This window comes from Bos indicus x Bos taurus, chromosome 9 (assembly GCF_003369695.1).
Source record: "Bos indicus x Bos taurus breed Angus x Brahman F1 hybrid chromosome 9, Bos_hybrid_MaternalHap_v2.0, whole genome shotgun sequence".
Classification (NCBI taxonomy): Eukaryota; Metazoa; Chordata; class Mammalia; order Artiodactyla; family Bovidae; genus Bos; species Bos indicus x Bos taurus.
Window position 1 is genome coordinate 102,786,602 of NC_040084.1, and position 17,642 is coordinate 102,804,243.

General features: G+C 58.6%; 2 protein-coding genes across 10 annotated transcripts in view; one reads left to right on the forward strand and one right to left on the reverse strand.

Annotated features, from left to right (window-relative positions):
* KIF25 (kinesin family member 25) overlaps nucleotides 1–13,609 on the forward strand; it is a 30,304-nt gene extending 16,695 nt beyond the window's left edge. For all 3 annotated transcript variants that reach the window (XM_027552056.1, XM_027552054.1, XM_027552055.1), the window contains 7 exons: nucleotides 2,112–2,186; nucleotides 4,490–4,639; nucleotides 9,199–9,375; nucleotides 10,558–10,730; nucleotides 11,819–12,013; nucleotides 12,395–12,550; nucleotides 13,362–13,609. In XM_027552056.1, the coding sequence (XP_027407857.1) occupies nucleotides 2,112–2,186; nucleotides 4,490–4,639; nucleotides 9,199–9,375; nucleotides 10,558–10,730; nucleotides 11,819–12,013; nucleotides 12,395–12,550; nucleotides 13,362–13,501 (1,066 nt within the window). In that variant the 3' untranslated portion in view covers nucleotides 13,502–13,609. The remainder of the gene's footprint in view (nucleotides 1–2,111; nucleotides 2,187–4,489; nucleotides 4,640–9,198; nucleotides 9,376–10,557; nucleotides 10,731–11,818; nucleotides 12,014–12,394; nucleotides 12,551–13,361) is intronic.
* Nucleotides 13,610–14,601: 992 nt separating this feature from the next.
* Nucleotides 14,602–17,642, reverse strand: part of FRMD1 (FERM domain containing 1) — a 29,704-nt gene continuing 26,663 nt past the window's right edge. For 6 of the 7 annotated variants that reach the window (XM_027552064.1, XM_027552062.1, XM_027552061.1 and 3 more), the window contains one exon: nucleotides 14,602–17,492. The gene's annotated coding sequence lies outside the window, so the exon portion shown is untranslated. The remainder of the gene's footprint in view (nucleotides 17,493–17,642) is intronic. The other variant, XM_027552059.1, reaches the window with a different exon arrangement.

The following is a 17,642-nucleotide window of genomic DNA, read 5'->3' on the forward strand; positions in this document are numbered from 1 at the left end:
GACGGGACCCAGTGAACTGGGTGAGGTGGGGACATCTCCATGGTGAGACTTCATAGCCAAGAACACAGTGCCGAATGCCTGCTCGCTCATTCACGTGGAATTACGTGTCTTTCAGGGGTGGTTCATGTTTTCTTCATAAAGGGTTTAGACATTTCTTTTCAAATTCCTGCCTAGGGTTTTTAAATTTTCGTTTTCCTATCTCGTGTACCATCTTTCTCCCGTTATACCTGGGAGCTCGTTTAGTTAGTAAGCCTGAATGCTGTTGGTTTTTGCTCACGAATTGCACCACTTGCTACTTTACTAAACCCTCTTGTTGATTTGGTAACTGTCTCATCATTCAGCTTCAGATTGCTGGGATGTCTGGCCGAATCGGCTCTGAGCAGAGCCAGCGTGTCCTTCTGCTCAGCGATCCGAGGGTCCCTGAGTTAGCTGACAGGGCTCAGTACTATGTTGAGTAGCGGAGCAGGCAGCAGGCCTGTGAGAGGCCTTTCCTCCTTCGTGAGAAGGACTCCAGTGTCTCTTTAAATAAAATGTGCATGAAGCCTAAAATGTTTCCCATTCAGAAAGACTTTGCCACCCATGAACATCTGTGAAGACATTCGGCCAGCTGCTGCTGCTGCTGCTGCTGCTGCTAAGTCGGTTCAGTCGTGTCCGACTCTGTGCGACCAGCTGCAATGACACTTAAAAACCGATGGGAAAAACAAACCGTCAGAACACTGGAGCAATGTGTATACTGCCCTCCTCTTGGATGACATTAAGGAGTTAGTGTTAGGTTTTACAAGTGTGATGGTGGTAACACTGTGATGACTTACTGAAGAGTCATCATCCCTCGGAGGTAGGCAGGGAGCGCTTATGGACGAGCTGGACCTGAGTCAGCTGCAGAGGGCTCCAGGCGGGGTTCAGATGAGGTCAGGAGGCGGGTGACTGTCGGAGCTGGCGATGCACAGACTGAACGCATTCACCGTTCTTCCTGCTTTTGCTATTTGGTGGGATTTTGGGGTGACAAGTAAGAGCTCAGATGGTCCACTGCTCTAAACGTCCTCACGCTCAGCGAGCAGCGTTTTATGAGGAAGGCCCCTGAAGTGGAAAACCAGCCCTGCTTCTAGAGATAAACTGGCTCCACTGGGCATTAGGACACAGTTTGAAAGCGAAAGAAGAGAAAGCTTTGGTTCCAGCGAAATAAAAACCCGTGTTTCAGAAAACGAAGCTTAAAAGCCAAGCACGTTTGGTTCACGCACGACCCACCATGGCTTCGTCAGCTCTGGGCGCCGGCCCTGCCTCTCCCAGCCCGCGCTGTTCCCATCGTGTTCAATGCTGTGCAGTGAACCACGGTTTCTGGAAGTCACTTCCTACTTTGGTTTATTCGTACATGTTTATAAATACATAACCGCACCGGATTGCCTTGTCATAGCCAGCATTCCAGTCCCATTTTGTGTATTAACGTTCAGCTGATCCAACCTGAGGCCTAGGAAAACATTTTTAAGAGCGTGAACGTAAAAATTAAGTTTTACATATCAAATGTTTCCACAGTATGATTTTTACATCCTTACTGTTGGACCCACTTAAGTGGAACTCATTTAGTTATGGGATAATTATATGATATCCTTTTTTTCTTGCTTGCTTTTCTTTCTGCTTTGCAAGCATTTATAACTTTGCTTATGCTTATTACGTTTTTATAACAGAGGAAGCAATTCTCATTCTTCTTTAACCTCTGTTAGCTTGAAAAGTAATAAAATTAATCTTTTATTGCTGAAAAAAAAAAGAATATTGACTGTGTTGGGATTCCTATGAGAAGTACGCAAGGATGTTTTTCTCAGGTTTCTGTATTTGGATAATAAAGCTAAGCTCAGGGCTTCCCTGATGGCTCAGCTGGTAAAGAATCCGCCTGCAATGCAGGAGACCCAGGTTCGATCCCTGGGTTGGGAAGATCCCTGGAGAAGGAAATGGCAACTGACTCCAGTATTCTTGCCTGGAGAATCCCATGGACAGAGGAGCCTGGTGGGCTATAGTCCATAGGGTCGTAAAGAGTTACGCGTGACTGACTGACTCACACTTGCTTTACTTACTTACATTTTCTTCCAATAATGCACCATGTTCCCTTTGCCTCTCAGAGTTTACGGCCCAGCGGAGTCTCAGAGAGCGGTGTTTGAGGACGTGTGCCCCCTTCTCACGTCCTTCTTGGATGGGTGAGTGCAAACGTTTCCAAGGCCGATTATCGCAGTGGGAGGTCAACGGCAGCAGATTTCACCCCTGCTACAGATGAGGGTCTGGCATTAGTGTCGGAGTATCTTGTGCGCGTGTAGACCAGACCCACGGCCTGGCACCCACGGCCCTTTCCTGGGAGGAGGTGGAGACATGATTGGAGGAGTAACTGTTAAAGGAACACGGTGCTTTAGGTCCAGATGATCATCCCGTTACGTCGCATGCAGAGCGCACACTCTCAGTCGGGTCCCACTCTGAGACCCTGTGCCCCGTGGTCCACCAGGCTCCTCTGTCCACGGGATCCTCTGTCCATGGGATCCTCCAGGCAGGAACACTGACGATCCTCCCCTCAAGTCACGTGTCTCACGTGTTGTCTTCAGACTGAGAGGGCAGCTGCCTTCTCTCCAGGATTCTTTGTGCCTTTCAGCCCTCCTGTAAAGTCTGTTAAGGAGGCTGACACCAAATCGAGGGGTTTGTCCCGGTGGGAAGGAGCGTCTCCCCGGGGACACTGCTGCTGGCTCCCAAGGCAGTGGCCATGACCTAGGGACAAAGGTCACTTTTGGCAGTGCCGAGACCCAGTAGAGCAAGACTTTCCACTTCAGGGCATTTTGAGGAATCTGGGGTTGATGTGGAAGTTGACATCTAGCATCCGGAAGAAGGCAGATCTGTGCCTGCCCAGCACCAGTGAAATGGGGACTGTAATGGCAGGGTGGGACCCAGCCACAGTGTGGCCGCCTCTGACCTCAGGGGGTGTGGGGAGACCCGTGACCCCAACAGTCAGGTCAGCGCAGAAGCCACGTGTCGCCCACTGCTCACGCCTACCTGGCCCACCCGCTGGAGCACTGGGGTTTTTCTGTCCATCTGACAAAAAGAGCTCTTCTGTTGGAAACGACAGGAGAATCTTTTTCTCTCTCTTTTTTTTTTCCTAAGTAGGCATCTTTCAAGTAAGCAGATTCCAGAAATAAAAAATGTCATCGTGGTTAACATGGTCTCTGCCTGTTGTAAATATGAAGCAGATGCGCATGTCGAGTCCTGGGCTGTGTCTCCCCTCTCTATCCCTCAGTGGTCTGGAAGGTCCCTGCAGATGCCCCTCTGTCCCAGCAAAGGCACTCCCCTCCCCACCCCCAAACACGCGCATCTCTCAGGGAAGGTGTGAGAGGTGGGATGCTGGGGGGTTTGTTACAAATGCCTGGAGTCCTCTCGGCTCTGGGAGAAGAGAAACGCAGGGTGATGGCAGAGAGGCCCTTGATGGGTTTTCGACCTCGCATTTGGTTCCCATCGTCTTTTCAATTGAGGGAACGTGGCCTCACAGAAGACGAGGGCCACTGAAGGATCTCAACATTTTCTTCCACCTGTGCTGTTAGCCCAGAAGGTCCGTGAGAAGAGGGGAAGCATCTAGAGGAATACGTGAAGTCAGTCTGTGGTGTAGCTTTACACGCGTGGCCACAGAGGTGCAGGGCCCTGGCCCGCAAGTGGCTGAAGCTGAGCCCAGACTCCCATCCACTTCCGGGGGGAGGAGACCCTAAAGGCAGGCCCCACACTCGGAGGTTCTGATCCCGCCGCTCAACTCCGCTCAGGGCCCTCCCAGGCCAATGCAGGGGACACAGGCTCAATTCCTGCTCCGGGAAGGTCCCACGAGCCTCGGAGCAACCAAGCGCAGGGCCACAAGTACTGAAGGCCACGCGCCCTGAGCCCGAGCTCTGCTGCTCGAGAAGCTGCCGCCAGGAGGAGCCGGTGCTCCGCACCCAGCAGGGAGCCCCGGCTCAGCCCCCCAGAGAAGAGCCCGAGCAGCAGTGCAGACCCGGCAGGGCCAAAAACAAGCAAAATTATTTTTAAAAATGTAACGGGGAAAATATGTTTAAGACATCAAAGGCAAACATGCAAACTTCGTGTGCATTCTCGTTAGCCTGATTTTATGAAGATGAACTTATTTCAGGTGACTCCAGACGTTGCAATGAGTGGAGTTTGGGAGGAGGGCCTGGCTCAGGAAGGACTCCTCGGGCAGGCTGTGGTCTCCTCGTGGTCTCCCGTGAGGAACTGCAGAGCTGCCTAGGAGACACAGGTGTCCCGAGATGCATGTGTGTGTGAACACGGATATGACCATCCGTGTGCACCCAGACAGCCACAGGGGCGGGTTATGCCGAAGACAGGTGTAGTTAAACGCAGGACGGGCTTTTCAGGAAGCAGGATTCACAGGGAATCACTCACACAGACACTCTTCTCAGTCCGGTCGCGCCGCCAGGCCCTCCGCGTGTCCTTCTGCCCTGAAGTCTGGCTTGCATTTCAGGTACAATGTCTGCATCATGGCTTACGGGCAGACGGGAAGCAGGAAGAGCTTCACCATGCTGGGCCCGCATTGCCAGGAGGAGCCGGCCCTGCCGTCGGAACCCCGCGGCGACACGGGCATCATCCCCAGGGCGGCTGCAGAGCTCTTCAGGTACCGGGCGGGCGGCGAGGGCCAGGGCGGGTGCGGCAGACACGGGCCTGAGACGGGAGGCCACTCCCGTCCTGCCGTAGGACCCGTCAGACGGGGCATTTCACCGCAGACGCTGCGAGTCCTACGGCACGTCCGTCAGTAATGCTGACTGTCCCAAGTAAGGCAGCGCTTCTCAAAGGGCTCCCCGGTGGCCGGCTGCTTGCGTCGGGGGCGGAGGTGGGCTCCCGTTCTGCCGCTGAGGGGTCTCGCCCACCCCGCCCGGGGAGGCAGACACGCGGGTCCTCTTCGCGGGCGACTGGAGAGGCTCCCGTCCCACTAGGCCCGGGGGTCACGGAGCCGCATCCTCCGCGCTGTCACGGGGTTGCCCCGACCGTTGCTCCGAGGAGAAACCGGGAACGCCGGCCCCAGCGGCCCAGGGGGCAGGGCTCCGGGGCTGAGACGGTGTCCGACGTCTCCTTCCGCGCGTCGTGACCTCCTGCCCCGGGAGCCCCGTGTGCGCCGCGGGCCTCGCTTCTGCGCATGCGCCCTAAGTTTGCAGGGAAGCCGTCAGTCCCGGGAGGAAGGCGTCTCCCGCAGCAGGGAGCCGCGCGGCCGGGTGCCCTCTGAGCTCCCGACCCCTGGAATTGAGGTTTTGTCTCCGTATCTCCTTGCGGCATCCTCCAGTGTCTCAAAATCAGGCGAAACGTAACTCCCACAAAAGCCGGATGTTTTGGTGCCTCTTGGAACCAGTATTGTTCCATTATTGGTGCACAGAAAAGATGCATTTGTTAATTCGCTTCTACTAACCCTTTCTGAAAATAAACCTTGGTAAAATATTTCCCAGTTTTTTGGTCGTTCTCTTTTTCCACTTGCCCCTTGTGATTTTCAGGATGAGACCATTTCCTAGCAGGTCAGACTGTCAGCATTGGGGAGCGGCAGCCGTCACAAGCGTCCTGCAGGTATCCATGGGATGCGGCCCTCAAGGGTGTTGCTCGGGCGACCGTCAGAGCACACGGGGCAGCCTGGGGACCCAGGCCAGCTCGGGGGACCCCATGCTGTTTCATCAGCCCTGGCAGGCGACGGCCAGGCCTGAGCTCCGCGGGCGGGACGTCTGTGAACAGCAGAGCCGCTCTCGAAGACACAGGGCTCACCGTTCAAGGGCGAAGGCCTCCTTCTGGGGACACAGACCACGTGAAGTGTTTCTTACTAGTTCGAGAGACCGAGGCCTCAGGGCTGCCAGGGGAGTCTCCTGGTCCCTCCCTGGGGACCCGCAGCAGGCAGCTGGCTGGAAGCCAGGCGTCGCCATGTGAGAGCCAGGCAGGACCACGTGGCTCTCCTGGGCGTCCTGGGAGAGGGACCCGGAGATGTGGGGAGTGGGTGGGAGGGCGGTGCGGACCAGAGGTCTCTGGGGAGAAGCCCCTGACTCCCCCGCCCACATTTAAAGCGGCTGCACCTGTGCTGCTGAGACAACCGTCCAGACCCGTGGAGACAGCGTGGCTGTGGCAGGCCTCAAACCATCGACCGGCAATGCCTCCCTGCCCAGCCTGCCTTCAAGGCCCAGAGACAGAGGAGGCGATCGAACGAGCTCAGGCCAGAACTGGGGCCGGGACAGCGGGAGTCAGAGACGCCCGCTCTGAGCCTCGCGCCCCCGCCACGCTCTCGAGCAGGGGCCCCAGGGGGCAGGCAAAGCCCTGACCGGCGGGGACATGGGCCGACGGCATTCCCCTGAGTTTGCCTTCACTGAATCCTAGTGCGAGCCACGTGCCTGCTCGAGGGTCCGGTCCAGGCCAAAGCTGGACTTGCAGACACAACGTCCCGCGAGTCCAGCGTGGGCAGTGTTCCCTTGACAAGTCTCGGAGCTCATCCCCAAGGGTGGCAAGCAGAGGCCTGGGGCCCAGGGCGGGATGGCGGGCCCTGGAAACGCCAGAGCGAGGCTGTTTGGACAACGCTCGGACAGTCAGCGTCTCCAGAGACAGGACACACGGCTTCGCCTGACGGTGGCCTCCCATCGACGAGCATTTAAATGACCTGCTTCTAGAGCGGGTTTCTTACGTTTTGAGTCTTGGGAATGAAATGAGTCAGAGCCTTCCAGCTCAACATTGACTCTTCTTCCGAGTGGTGGCCGTGGGCATGGCTCACTGCCCGCCCCCCTGCCCCCCGCCCAGGACTCACTGCCATCGCTTGCAAAAATAGGACTAATGGTCCAGACAAGGGAAGTTTTCTACCTCTTTGATTTCTGATCAGAAGTAGACAAACCCCGGGAAGGAACGCGTGCAGCCATGTTGGCGGGTGAGTCTGGGCCTGAGGCCAAACCCAGCACAAAACCACCACGACCTCAGGCGTCAGAGGGTGTTTATATGACCTCTTGCCCTAAAATGACTAATCCAAAACTGCGGACGGGACCAAAGGAAAGTGTCCCAGGTATTTTCAATAAAGTCCGGGGGGATTCTTTCTTTCTTCCGCGCCCTCCCCTCCCACCTCCTTCCACACCCTCCACATTAAGGTCAGCTGCCCTCGGGAAAGGCATTTGCAAGGCTCTTCTACCTGCCGGGCTTCCCTGGGGGCTCGGCTGGTAAGAAATCTGCCTGCAGTGCGGGAGACCTGGGATCGATCCCTGGGTGGGGAAGATCCCCTGGAGAAGGGAAAGGCCACCCACTCCAGTGTTCTGGCCTGGAGAATTCCATGGACTGTATAATCCACGGGGTCACAAAGAGTCGGACACGAGTGAGCGACTTTCACTTCACTTTCCTACCTGCTAGACACCGCCGAGGGCTTCCCTGGGGGCTCAGTGGTAAAGAATCTGGCTGCAATGAAGGAGACAGGTTCGATCCCAGGGTTGGGAAGATCCCCTGGAGAATGGAATGGCAACCCACTCTAGTATTCTTGCCTGGAGAATCCCATGGACAGAAGAGCCTGGCGGGCTACAGTCCATGGGGTCACAAACAGGCAGACACAGCTGAGCGACTAACATGCACAGTCACCGTTGGAGGCACAGGGAATATGAACCGTGCATGTGAGCGCATTCAGCCCTCAACAGAATGGAAGCGGTCAGGACCCAGGGGCACATGTGTGGGAACAGACGCCCGGGACACAGAGCCCGGGACACAGAGCCGGGAGGCCTGGAGGGCCGCTTGTGGACGGGGGTCGCCGCCTCTCTCCACCGCCTCTGGGCCCAGCGACCGCCCGGCAGTGCCGTGTCAGGAAGCCTATTCGTATTTTATATGAAGCGTATCATGCTCTGTTGGAGTCGTTTGCCTATAAGCACTTTGTTTCTTCGAAGCCAAGACTGAGGACTAGCTTTTAACACTGTTTGCTGAAATTTGCCACCAATTGAGTAATTCTTGTGGGACAAGTGAATCAATGCATTAAACAAATCAAATAATCAAACAGAAGAAAATTGTTTCCGTGAGCTCCCGGGTACTGTAGAGATGAGACGTCTCATTCCGGTTTGGGGCCCCTCGGAGAGATGGAGGGTTTTTCCTGACGTGTCGGGAGGGACACACAGTCTGTAGATTAGCTCCCCTTGGTTTTTCACTTTTCAGACATTCGCAAAACCTAGTGCTCAGAACTATCCAGATATGAACTCTGCCAGCGATTGCTTTCACGAGAGAGCTTAGCTCACATTCTCCTTTTTCATCTCCTTAGCTGTTCGTCTTTAGACGAGGCTAATCCTGGTTTTATCCTTAGACGTCTTGTGGATGCGGATGCAAAGCCCATCTAGCAGTGCTTATGGAAGACTCGCCCAGGCCAGGGCTCAGAGTGTCTTTACAAGAGAAACACAGTCAGAATCAGACTGGCTTTCCTGGGCCAGCGCCAGGGACACGGTCATGCCCCGAGAAGACCGCCTGGTCTTCAGTGACCACATGGTGTGGGGCGTTAGGTCCAAGGGACGGAGCCAGGACACTGGGGCTGGGAGGGAGCCGGGCTCAGCAGGCACTGCTTCCTGGGCGGGACCGTGGGTTTCGCTCCAAGTGTATCTTGTCCTTACTTTTACATGAATCTGCAGTCTGCATGCAGTACTTTAAAGCTTGAAACAAAATAAGATGAGTGGTGGTTTTCTTTAGCGGCTCGGTGGGTTTTAGAGAGGTCATGGGGAGGGCTTAGTTGAAAGGCATTGTAGGAGGGGGATTCACTCAACACCATGGGCTTAAGCTTCCTGAAATGGAACAGATTTAAAAATAAACAAGCCTGGTTGCTGGACCAGGGCTCAAAGCCTGCTTTGGGCTTCTGTGTGGGACTCGGCTTGGGCGTGGTGACTTCTGGGTCACGACTGTGGGCTCCTCAAGCGTCTTTACAGTGTATTTAGAGTTTGAGGGCAGAAAGCATTGATTTAGGTACAACTCAGATAAAATAACTGTGTTCCCAAGACAGTCATTTTCTCTGCAGTTTAAAGAGGATGTTCCCTTCTTCCTGCGTGGCCAGTGAGGCGCCGCCCAGTGCTCCTGAATCCTGAGCTTTGCAGCCCGTTTCTCAGCCTCTGGTTGCCACATGTTGGAAGTCACTCTCTGACCCCCGCCTCCCCGGGGTCATCTATGTTCCTCTGACGGTTTAGTTACCTTGTGTGTCTCACCCTCCTCCAGGCTTATTTCAGAAGATCCGTCCAGGAGCCCGGAGGTGGGCGTTTCTGTAGTGGAAATTTACAACAACGACATTTTTGACCTTCTGGCTAACGACGGCTGTCGAGCGGCATCTGGGGCGAAGCGACAGGTGCTGCCCACCCAGCAAGGAAAGACGGTGGTCTGCGGGCTGACCTACCAGTGAGTGAGCCGGTGTTGAGCTCTGTGAGTGGCAGCAGCTGCCAGGGGACCCACGGAGAGCCAGGCGGGGCGTTGGACTCGGAGCTCCTCCCGAGAGAGGGCTCACTGTTCATTTGCCCAGGGTGTGGTTCTCCACTTTCAATTTGCTTTAGAAACGATCTTTTAAAGTCATAATGAAGACAAATTAGATGGTGCTTTAAAATATCCTCTTTAAGAGATGGTGGGACAGGTGTTATCCCCAAGGCTCGGCTGAGGGACGGGCGTGGAGAAGCCCCAGGACCCTCCAGAGGCCCTCGGTTAGACACCAGTGTCCTTCAGTCCCTTGGCATATCAGAATTTTACCGAATACACCAAGGAATCAGCTTCTCCTCCAGAGCTTCGTGTTCTTAAACTCACGTTCAGGAATCAGGTTTGCTCTGGGCAGGGGTCACCTGACTGACCCCCATGAAGGAGAAGGCACGAAGGTCAAGGTCATGCTGCCCATTCTGGGGTCTCAAAGTCAGCGGAGGCAGGGTCTTCAGGCTGTGTCTTTTTTTAAAAAAGCCATTTTGTATTGGCGTGTAGCCAGTTAACAATGTTGTGATAGTCTCAAGTGGACAGAGGGCCTCGGCCATACACATGTCCGTGCTGCGAGTCATTTCTAACATTTGAAAAAGCCTAAAGGAAGTCACACCTCTGACCATAAGTTTACGCGAGCTAACCCAAACTGCCAACTTTTAACGGATGTCATGATCAGTTATGACATGATAACTGACACGATCAGTTAGATGTCATGATCAAAACGTTTTCTCCTGCAGATCAGAAGTTCTGCTTATCTCGTCAATTAGAAGAAGAAAGTAAATTAAGTTTGCATTTCATAAATTTGATGAAATTTGGTTTGATAGACAAATATTTTAAAATCTCGGAGTCCTTGAGGGCACCATAAATTCAAGTAGGCTTGATGTTGAGAAGATTGGGAAGCTCCATTTGGTTCGAAAACAGCTGATTACTTCAGGGTAAAGCAATGAGACGAGATAAGTCAACAGACCTCGTTAAGTGAAATGCTGGATTTCTTATGTGTTCTTCTGTCTCAGACGCACTGCTCTCCTGAGCCAGGTACACGTGGCTCATGTCAGAGGCGTCTGTGCAGGCAGGCCTCCCTGACCACCCCCGGCCCCTCATAACCCGCTCGTGCACCCGCAGGTCGGTCCGCAGTGCCGCGCAGTTCCTGATGCTCGTGGGCAGGGGTCTGAAGCTGCGGGCGAAGCAGCCCACCTCGGTGCATGCCGAGTCCTCGCGATCCCACCTGGTGATAACCGTGACCCTGGCCACAGCCACCTCCCGCCGCGGGCCCAGCAGGCGGCCGTCCACGCCCGGTCAGTGCCCATGCTAAAAATGCATGTAGGGCCGGAGGAGCCTGCCTGCTGCAGGCTCTGAGCCACGCCCAGAGCCCGGGGAGGGTCTGCAGGACCCGGGCTCCGGGAGCCGGGGGACCCAGGCCGAGAACGAGGGGGCCCAGGATACATACTGCGCGTCTTCCTGGGAAACGCGACATGTTCATCACGAATGACACTCTGACTGTGACCTGGGTTTAAGGAGGCACACACGCCAGCATAGAGGCACACGCTGGTATAGAGGTGTGCGTGCTGGTATAGAGGCGCGCGCCAGTATACAAAGGGTTCCAGCCGTGTAAGAAGATAACGCGCGTGTTGCCAGGTCCTCGTTGGCCAGAAGCTCTAGGGCAGGGCGCTGGCATCACCTGCGGGGCTGGTGGGAGCGCGGACCCTCTCCTGCCCCCCACCTCTCCCGCCCTCGGGGCCCCGGGGCAGGGCTGGAGCCCTGAATACACGTTTCTCCAAGTTCAGGGAGCCAGCGCCCTGTGGAGGACCATCCGTCCAGGGGGAGGGCTGCCCCCGTGCTCAGGAACGAAGGCCACGGAGAAGCCCAGGGCCCAGGGGCTAACCCCCAAAGGGCGTCCACACTCCAGACTCAGGCCAGGGAGCAGAAACCGTCCTGACCCAGCTTGTCCCGAGGCCACTTGAAGCACAGGGCATTACCAAATCTTTCTAAGAAAGCTTGTTTAGTTTCCTTGGGACCGATTAGGCATTGCTTCATGGGTGCTCAGTGGTAGAGAATCCTCCTGCCAGTGCAGGATTCCCTGGATCAGGACATGGCACCCTACTCCAGTGCTTTTGCCTGGAGAATCCCATGGACGGAGGAGCCTGGTAGGCTGCAGTCCACGGGGTCATGTGAGTTAGCGACTGAGCACGCAGAGTTAGACTTTAATTCACATTTTGACCCTTTCAGGGTCTCTGGGCCCTTTTCCTGTCCATGTTCAAGAGGAAGAGTCTCACTTCTTGTGAGGTGCAGGCCTGCGGGGCAGAGCTGGGGGGCTCCCGCCTTTGGGGAGAGACCCAGGGAGCTTGGGCACCGTCTCTCGTCTCTTCTCACACCCCTGCTGCAGCTCCACGGTCAGATCGGTCAGCGTCCGCAGAGCCCTGCCAGCCTGGACCCCGGTCACCGGCCACCGGGAGGAGGCAGAGCCCGCCTGTGCCCCTGAGGACCCGCGGGCACGGACTCGGGCGGGCAGCCCAGGACCGCCTGGGGCAGGTGCGTGCCACCCTGCAGCTCGTGGACCTGGCGGGCAGCGAGTGTGCAGGTGAGTGCGGGGAGCCTGCCCCTGGGTGGCCAGGCCTCGGGGTCCTGACCGTGAGCAGGCGGGGCTTGCAGGGGTGGCGTCCCCCCCCATGCCCTCTGAGTCTCGCCCCTCCCTCCAGGTGCCGTCTCAGCACCGAGGCCCAGAGTGTTAGTTCACATGCCGCCCCGCAGGCTCCCGACAGGGAGGGGAGCCCGGCTCCCCCAGGGCTTTCCCTGCCGGGGCCACAGGTCATCATGGGGGGACGTCCAGTGACAGGGTCTCCTCCACGCAGCCCTGCAGAGTGCAGTCTCCCCATTCTGCCTCTGTTTTGCTTTTCTGATGCCTCTTGATGTCAGCAAGGATTCATGCGAATCTTGTATGAGGGGTCTCTGTATCCCCCAGGTGTGTCTGGAGTGACGGGGCCAGCCCTGAGGGAGACTTCCTGCATAAACCGGAGCCTGGCAGCCCTCTCGGACGTCCTGGGGGCGCTGGCGGAGGGCAGAGGCCACATCCCCTACCGCAACAGCCGGCTCACCCACCTCCTGCAGGACGCACTCGGTACTTCTGCGCCACGGCTGCCCGGGGGGCCGCTGCCCCCTGCTCTGCCCCCTTACCCTGCCCCCTGCCCCTGTCCCCTGCCCCTGGGCCTGCTCCTCCTTGCCACACTGCCCAGGGGGCTGGCTGGCTCTTGGGGTCTCTGCCTCCCTCCCTCAGGATTCGCAGCTCTTGTTAACACGGTGGCTGTCTCAAGGGTTGTGTGACTCGGTGGCTGTGGAACGTGGGCACCACCGGCCCCTCGGGCTGGGTCCCATGTTCCCCGGGTGTGGCCCCTGCAGTGCTTCTCTGAGCCGTGGGACCACGCGGCTCCACCTCTGGTCTCAGGGTCTCCTCTTGCTCCGTCCACAGGATGAGGAAGGGGCCGCTTCCAGCTCTGCTGCTGCCCCTGATCTACGCCGACCGGGGCTGGCGCTCCGCGGGGTGCGCGGGGCTGGGTGGGGGTGGGCACCCACAGCCCACGCTCGCATCTCCACGGCCGAGCTGCGGTTCCCTCCTTCCTCTGCCTCGCTGCTGTTATTCCCATCTCAGGTCTTTTTCTAAACTTCCTCCCCTACTGCTGGCCCTTCAAGCAACGCAAGAGGGGGCTTCCACTTCGGGGAGAAGCCCAGGTGCCCCTTCCCAAGGGCCTGGAGGGGGCCCAGGGCCCGCAGAGCACCAGGCGGGGCCCCAGCCTCCCTGCACCCAGGCCTCTGTCTCAGCGCTTGTGTGGAGGCCACGGGGGGCCGGGCCGACCCTCCGGAGCTGGGCTTCGGAGATGCTCTTCTCTCACTGGGGCTCTTCCCAACTGTACGTTGTCACTTCTTTCTCCAAGGAGGTGATGCAAAGTTACAGGTGATCGTGTGCGTGTCCCCAGGCCAGAAGCACGTGGCCGAGACGCTGCAGAGCCTGGGGTTTGGCGCCCGAGCGAGGCAAGTGGAGCGAGGCCATCCAGCCCCCAGAAAGCTCAGGTGAAGGAGCAGTGACGGGCTCAGGGCTTTTCTCCCTTAAATGTGCTCCTGGCTTTTCCTTATAATGTACGTGCTGTAGAAATAAACACGTTGAATGTGCTTGTGAAGTTGAGCCAAGTGTGGACAAACCATGGAGGCAGCTGGAGTCTGGGCAGGGGAGGGAGGGGGGTAAGGGGGAGGGGAGGGGCAGGGGCAGGGGAGGGGGAGGGAGGGAGGGGCGTGCAGGTGGGAAGAAACCCCTCCCCTCAAGGGCTGCCAGGCTTGGGACAGAGGGATCTGAGAGCCAGAAGGAGTCCGGCTCTGGTTCAGATCTGCACCCTTTTCTTCACGGGAGAGTGATGGGGTGAAACGCTGACGGCCGGGCAGAGACGCTGTGTCTGCTCGGGGGTGGGTTGACGTGGGCCCAGGTCAGCGCCTGGCACAGCCAGCACCTCCGGGAAGGGGGCACACGCTGGCCCAGCCCAGGGGGGCTCCTCTCCACAGTGACCCCCAGTGTCTCAGGCTGGACCCCACCAGGGTTCCCACGACGGGAGGGTGGTGGCCGCTGGAGGGGACGGCCAGGGGCTGCTTCCCGCGTGTCCCGGCTGCCAGGACATGGCTCCCTGGGGAATGGAGGGGCCCGAGTTGGGGGCGGAAGGGGGCTGCCCGGGGAAATCGCAGACACCACCAGCCCTGGGCCTGCGGTGGGTTCTGGCGTGGACGTGAGGCCCAAACAGGCTTGGAGCTATCACGGCTGATGGTGGCCCTGCTGGCCCAAATGGCTGCAGTGCGTCCTGCTTCCAGCCCGTCCCCGCTGAGCGTCGGGGAAAGCGTTTCAGTCTGAGCCTGTCTGGGCGCGGGTGTGCCTGGTGGGACCCTGATGGAAGCTACCAGCCTGAGGATGCCGGGCTTGACGGGCCGGGCCCAGGGCGAGGTCACTGACCGGCCTCCCAGCCCTCCTGCTGCTGCTCCAGGCTGTGCTTTCGCCCAGCTGGCGGCCAGCAGGCCAGGCCCACTCAGGGCAGCGGGCAGACAGACAGGGGCACCGGGACAGAGGGAGCCGGGGTGCCCTGGGGAGAAGGCGCCCCCAGTGGCGGGGCTGGGCTGGAACTGAAGGGACCAGTCTGCACTCGCGGTTTTTAATATAGACAGTCAGCTCCACAGGAGGTGGATCGGTGAGACGGGACAGTTTACACAGAAGGGCTGCGTGATGTGCTTCTGTGTGCGGCATCGGCACAAACGTGGCTACGAAAGCAGAGCGCCACGGGGGAGTTTCATGTTCACAACTCAGGCGTCGTGAGCAGTGTAGCCACGGAGACAGAATTTTCTACAACGGTGAAAACTCAGTACGGTGACAAGCACACTCGTGTCAGCTTCCCTTGATTCACGTGACGGTGGCCTTCCTGCCAAGAATGGCGTTGAAGCGGCGGGCGTGATCCTGCCTGACCCTGCAGGGCGGTGCCCCGGGCTCAGCGCCTGCATGGTCGCCGCCCAGGAGTGTCCGGTGGGGTGTGAGCAGCGGGTGTGGATGAGAGGCGGCGGGCTTGAGGAACAGGCCTTCCTGGCACTGCAGATCCTAGGACCCCAGCCCTGCCGCGGTACCAGCCTGAGACCCCTGCCCGCGGCTCTGAGACGTGCCCTGAAGGCATCAAGGCTCGGCCCTAAGCAGGTGGAAGTGACTCCAGGGAGCCTGGTTCTCACACGGCTCCTTGCCTGCTGGCCAAGGCTCAGAATCCCACTAGTGGGACCAGGCGTTGGGGGCGGATTGGAAGCCTTCCCAGGCAGGACAGCTGCCGGTCCTGCATCTGCTGTGGAGAGGGAGCTGGGGCCGCAGGCGCCCGGAAACAGGGACAGGCCACCCTGGGCCCCGTGGGGCCAAGAAGCTGCCCACAGAACACGCTCGGGGCCGGGCTGCCAAGGTGGTCTGTGCCCCCAGGGGACAGCGCGGCCCTGGGCCAGGCTCTGAGTGACCCTCCCAGTGAGCCTCCACGGGCACAGGGCACAGCGAACACCAGAGCAGGCGTGTCCACTGAACCTCCCATTAGACCCAGATGCCCCTGTCCTGCCGTCCCGGGAGGGCCTGGTGCAGGGATGGCTGAGGGAGAAGCTGCCCGCCCTCAGGATGCCGATACCTGCTTCGGGGCCTTGTCATCACTCTGGGGAACCTGCCTCCTGGACACGCTCCTCCAGTGCCAGGCCGAGCAGCCTGCCCGGCGCCCAAGTCCTGTGATGCACCCTACCCCACCCCACCTCCCCGAGCCCCCACCTCCAGCCACGCCCATGAGTTTCCTGAGGCGCCGTGGCCGTTCCCAGTGGCCGAGGTCTATGAATGGTGGGTATGTTTCTACATTTGCTCTTGGGGGAAAGTGGGGTTTGTGTTCACGGGAATCCAGCCCCATGGGGGAAGCAGGGAGCAGAAGGCACTGGGACCCATCCCTTCGAGAGCCGGGATCTTGGTAGGCCCGGGGGTCTGGGCCTGCCCCTGATCTCACGTTAGTAAACAGAGGGAGACGGCCTCCTGCGGGAAGAGAACGGGCTACGCAGACACAGAGAAAAGCTTGACACCATCAGGTCATGACGTCAAAGCTTCTAAAAAGCCTTCGAATAGCACAAATAAGCACAGCATTCCACCACTTTGTCTGACCGCACCCCCGCCCTTTCTGGTGTGTCTTTGACGAGTCCTTGACCCAGGAAAACACTGCTTTCTCCCGAGTCTCCTGATGCTGAGGTTTGGGCCGGCCCCCTTCAGCCCCCACGGGAGGGCCTGCCTTCCTGCCATTCCAGCCGGGCACCGGAGGTCAAGGTCCTCACGAGACGTGACCCAGACCCCCTGGCCAAGCCTGCGGCCAGGGGGCCCTCCTGGCGGTCACTGTGAACCCTGCGGGTATTTCCCACCAAACCGTGACCACGGGGAGGGTCATGGAATGCAAGCTAGGTGGAGACACAGCCAGCCTAATCACTTAATGGTTAGAAAAGTCCTGGTTCTGCAAATTTTTCCAAACGGTGTCACCCCGTGAACATGCCAGCAGGGCCCAAGGCCCAGCCCTGCCAGCCTGGCGGTCAGCCCGCCCTGCCCCGCCTGCCGGCTCTGGGGAGTCTACACCGCAGGAGCCCTGGGTGGGGGGATGGCTGCCCAGAGTCCCCTGAGCATAGCTGGGGGACGCCTCCCGGTTCTCCCGTGGGGCGGCACCTTGGGAAGCCGCTTCCCCCGGGGAAATGGGCAGGAATCATCAGCATGCAGGCTCCCAGGCCCCAGCAGCTGGTGGCTGGCCCGAGAGCGAGCCCTGAGCAAGCCCTAGGGTCTCTCGTGAGGATGACCAGCTAGTCTCTGCATCCATCAAAAGCGAGCTGGCAAGGCTGGGGGAGCTGTGGTCATGTCTGGCCTGTACTTCCTGAGCCATCTGCCCATGCTTCACAGTCCAGAAGGAACCTGGGGGCTTCCCTGTCTGTCCTGACAAGTGTGGAGGGAAGCATGTGAGGAAGCCCCCCGCCACAGCCCTGGGGCCCGCAGAGCCCTCGGGTGACGGTGAGTCGGTCCACCAGCAGCCCTGATGGCTCTCTGTGAAGACCACAGCCCGTCCACCACTCACAGCTGTCTTCCTGGGTCTCTCCAGTATCTGCTTTGCCTGAAAGGCCTTTGGTCTAATTTAGGCAAAATGAAAGGATGGTTTTTCTGATGTCCTCAAGAAGCCTCCTTCCTCTCCTGCTCCAGCCCTGGCCTTCTGCTGCCCCCTGGTGGGCAGAGACGGAGGGAGGCCGCTGAGGGAGGGGCCGGCGACCACAGTGAGGCCCCTCCCGGCCTCTGACCATCCCGTACTTGCCCAACCACAGATGGCCTGCTGCTGAGTGGACACTGGGCACAGTTTTCTGCCCAGTCTCCACAAGGCCCAGAGGGAGCGCAGAAATAGGAACGGAGATCTGGTGGTTTCCGGGTCAGCATTGGTGCCTCCGTCTGCGAGGACACAGGGTGCTGGGCCAGCCTCCCTCGGCCCTGGCGCTGGTCACCCTCCGCCAGGCTGGGTTGGATCAGGGTAACAGAAGGGCAGGCTGGATGCGTTGGCCCCAACAGGCCCCGCCCCTCCGCCCAGACACGCCCCCTCCCCAGGCAGCACCGCCCCCAACAGGCCCCCCCCGAGCCCCGCCCCTTTGCCCAGACACGCCCCCTC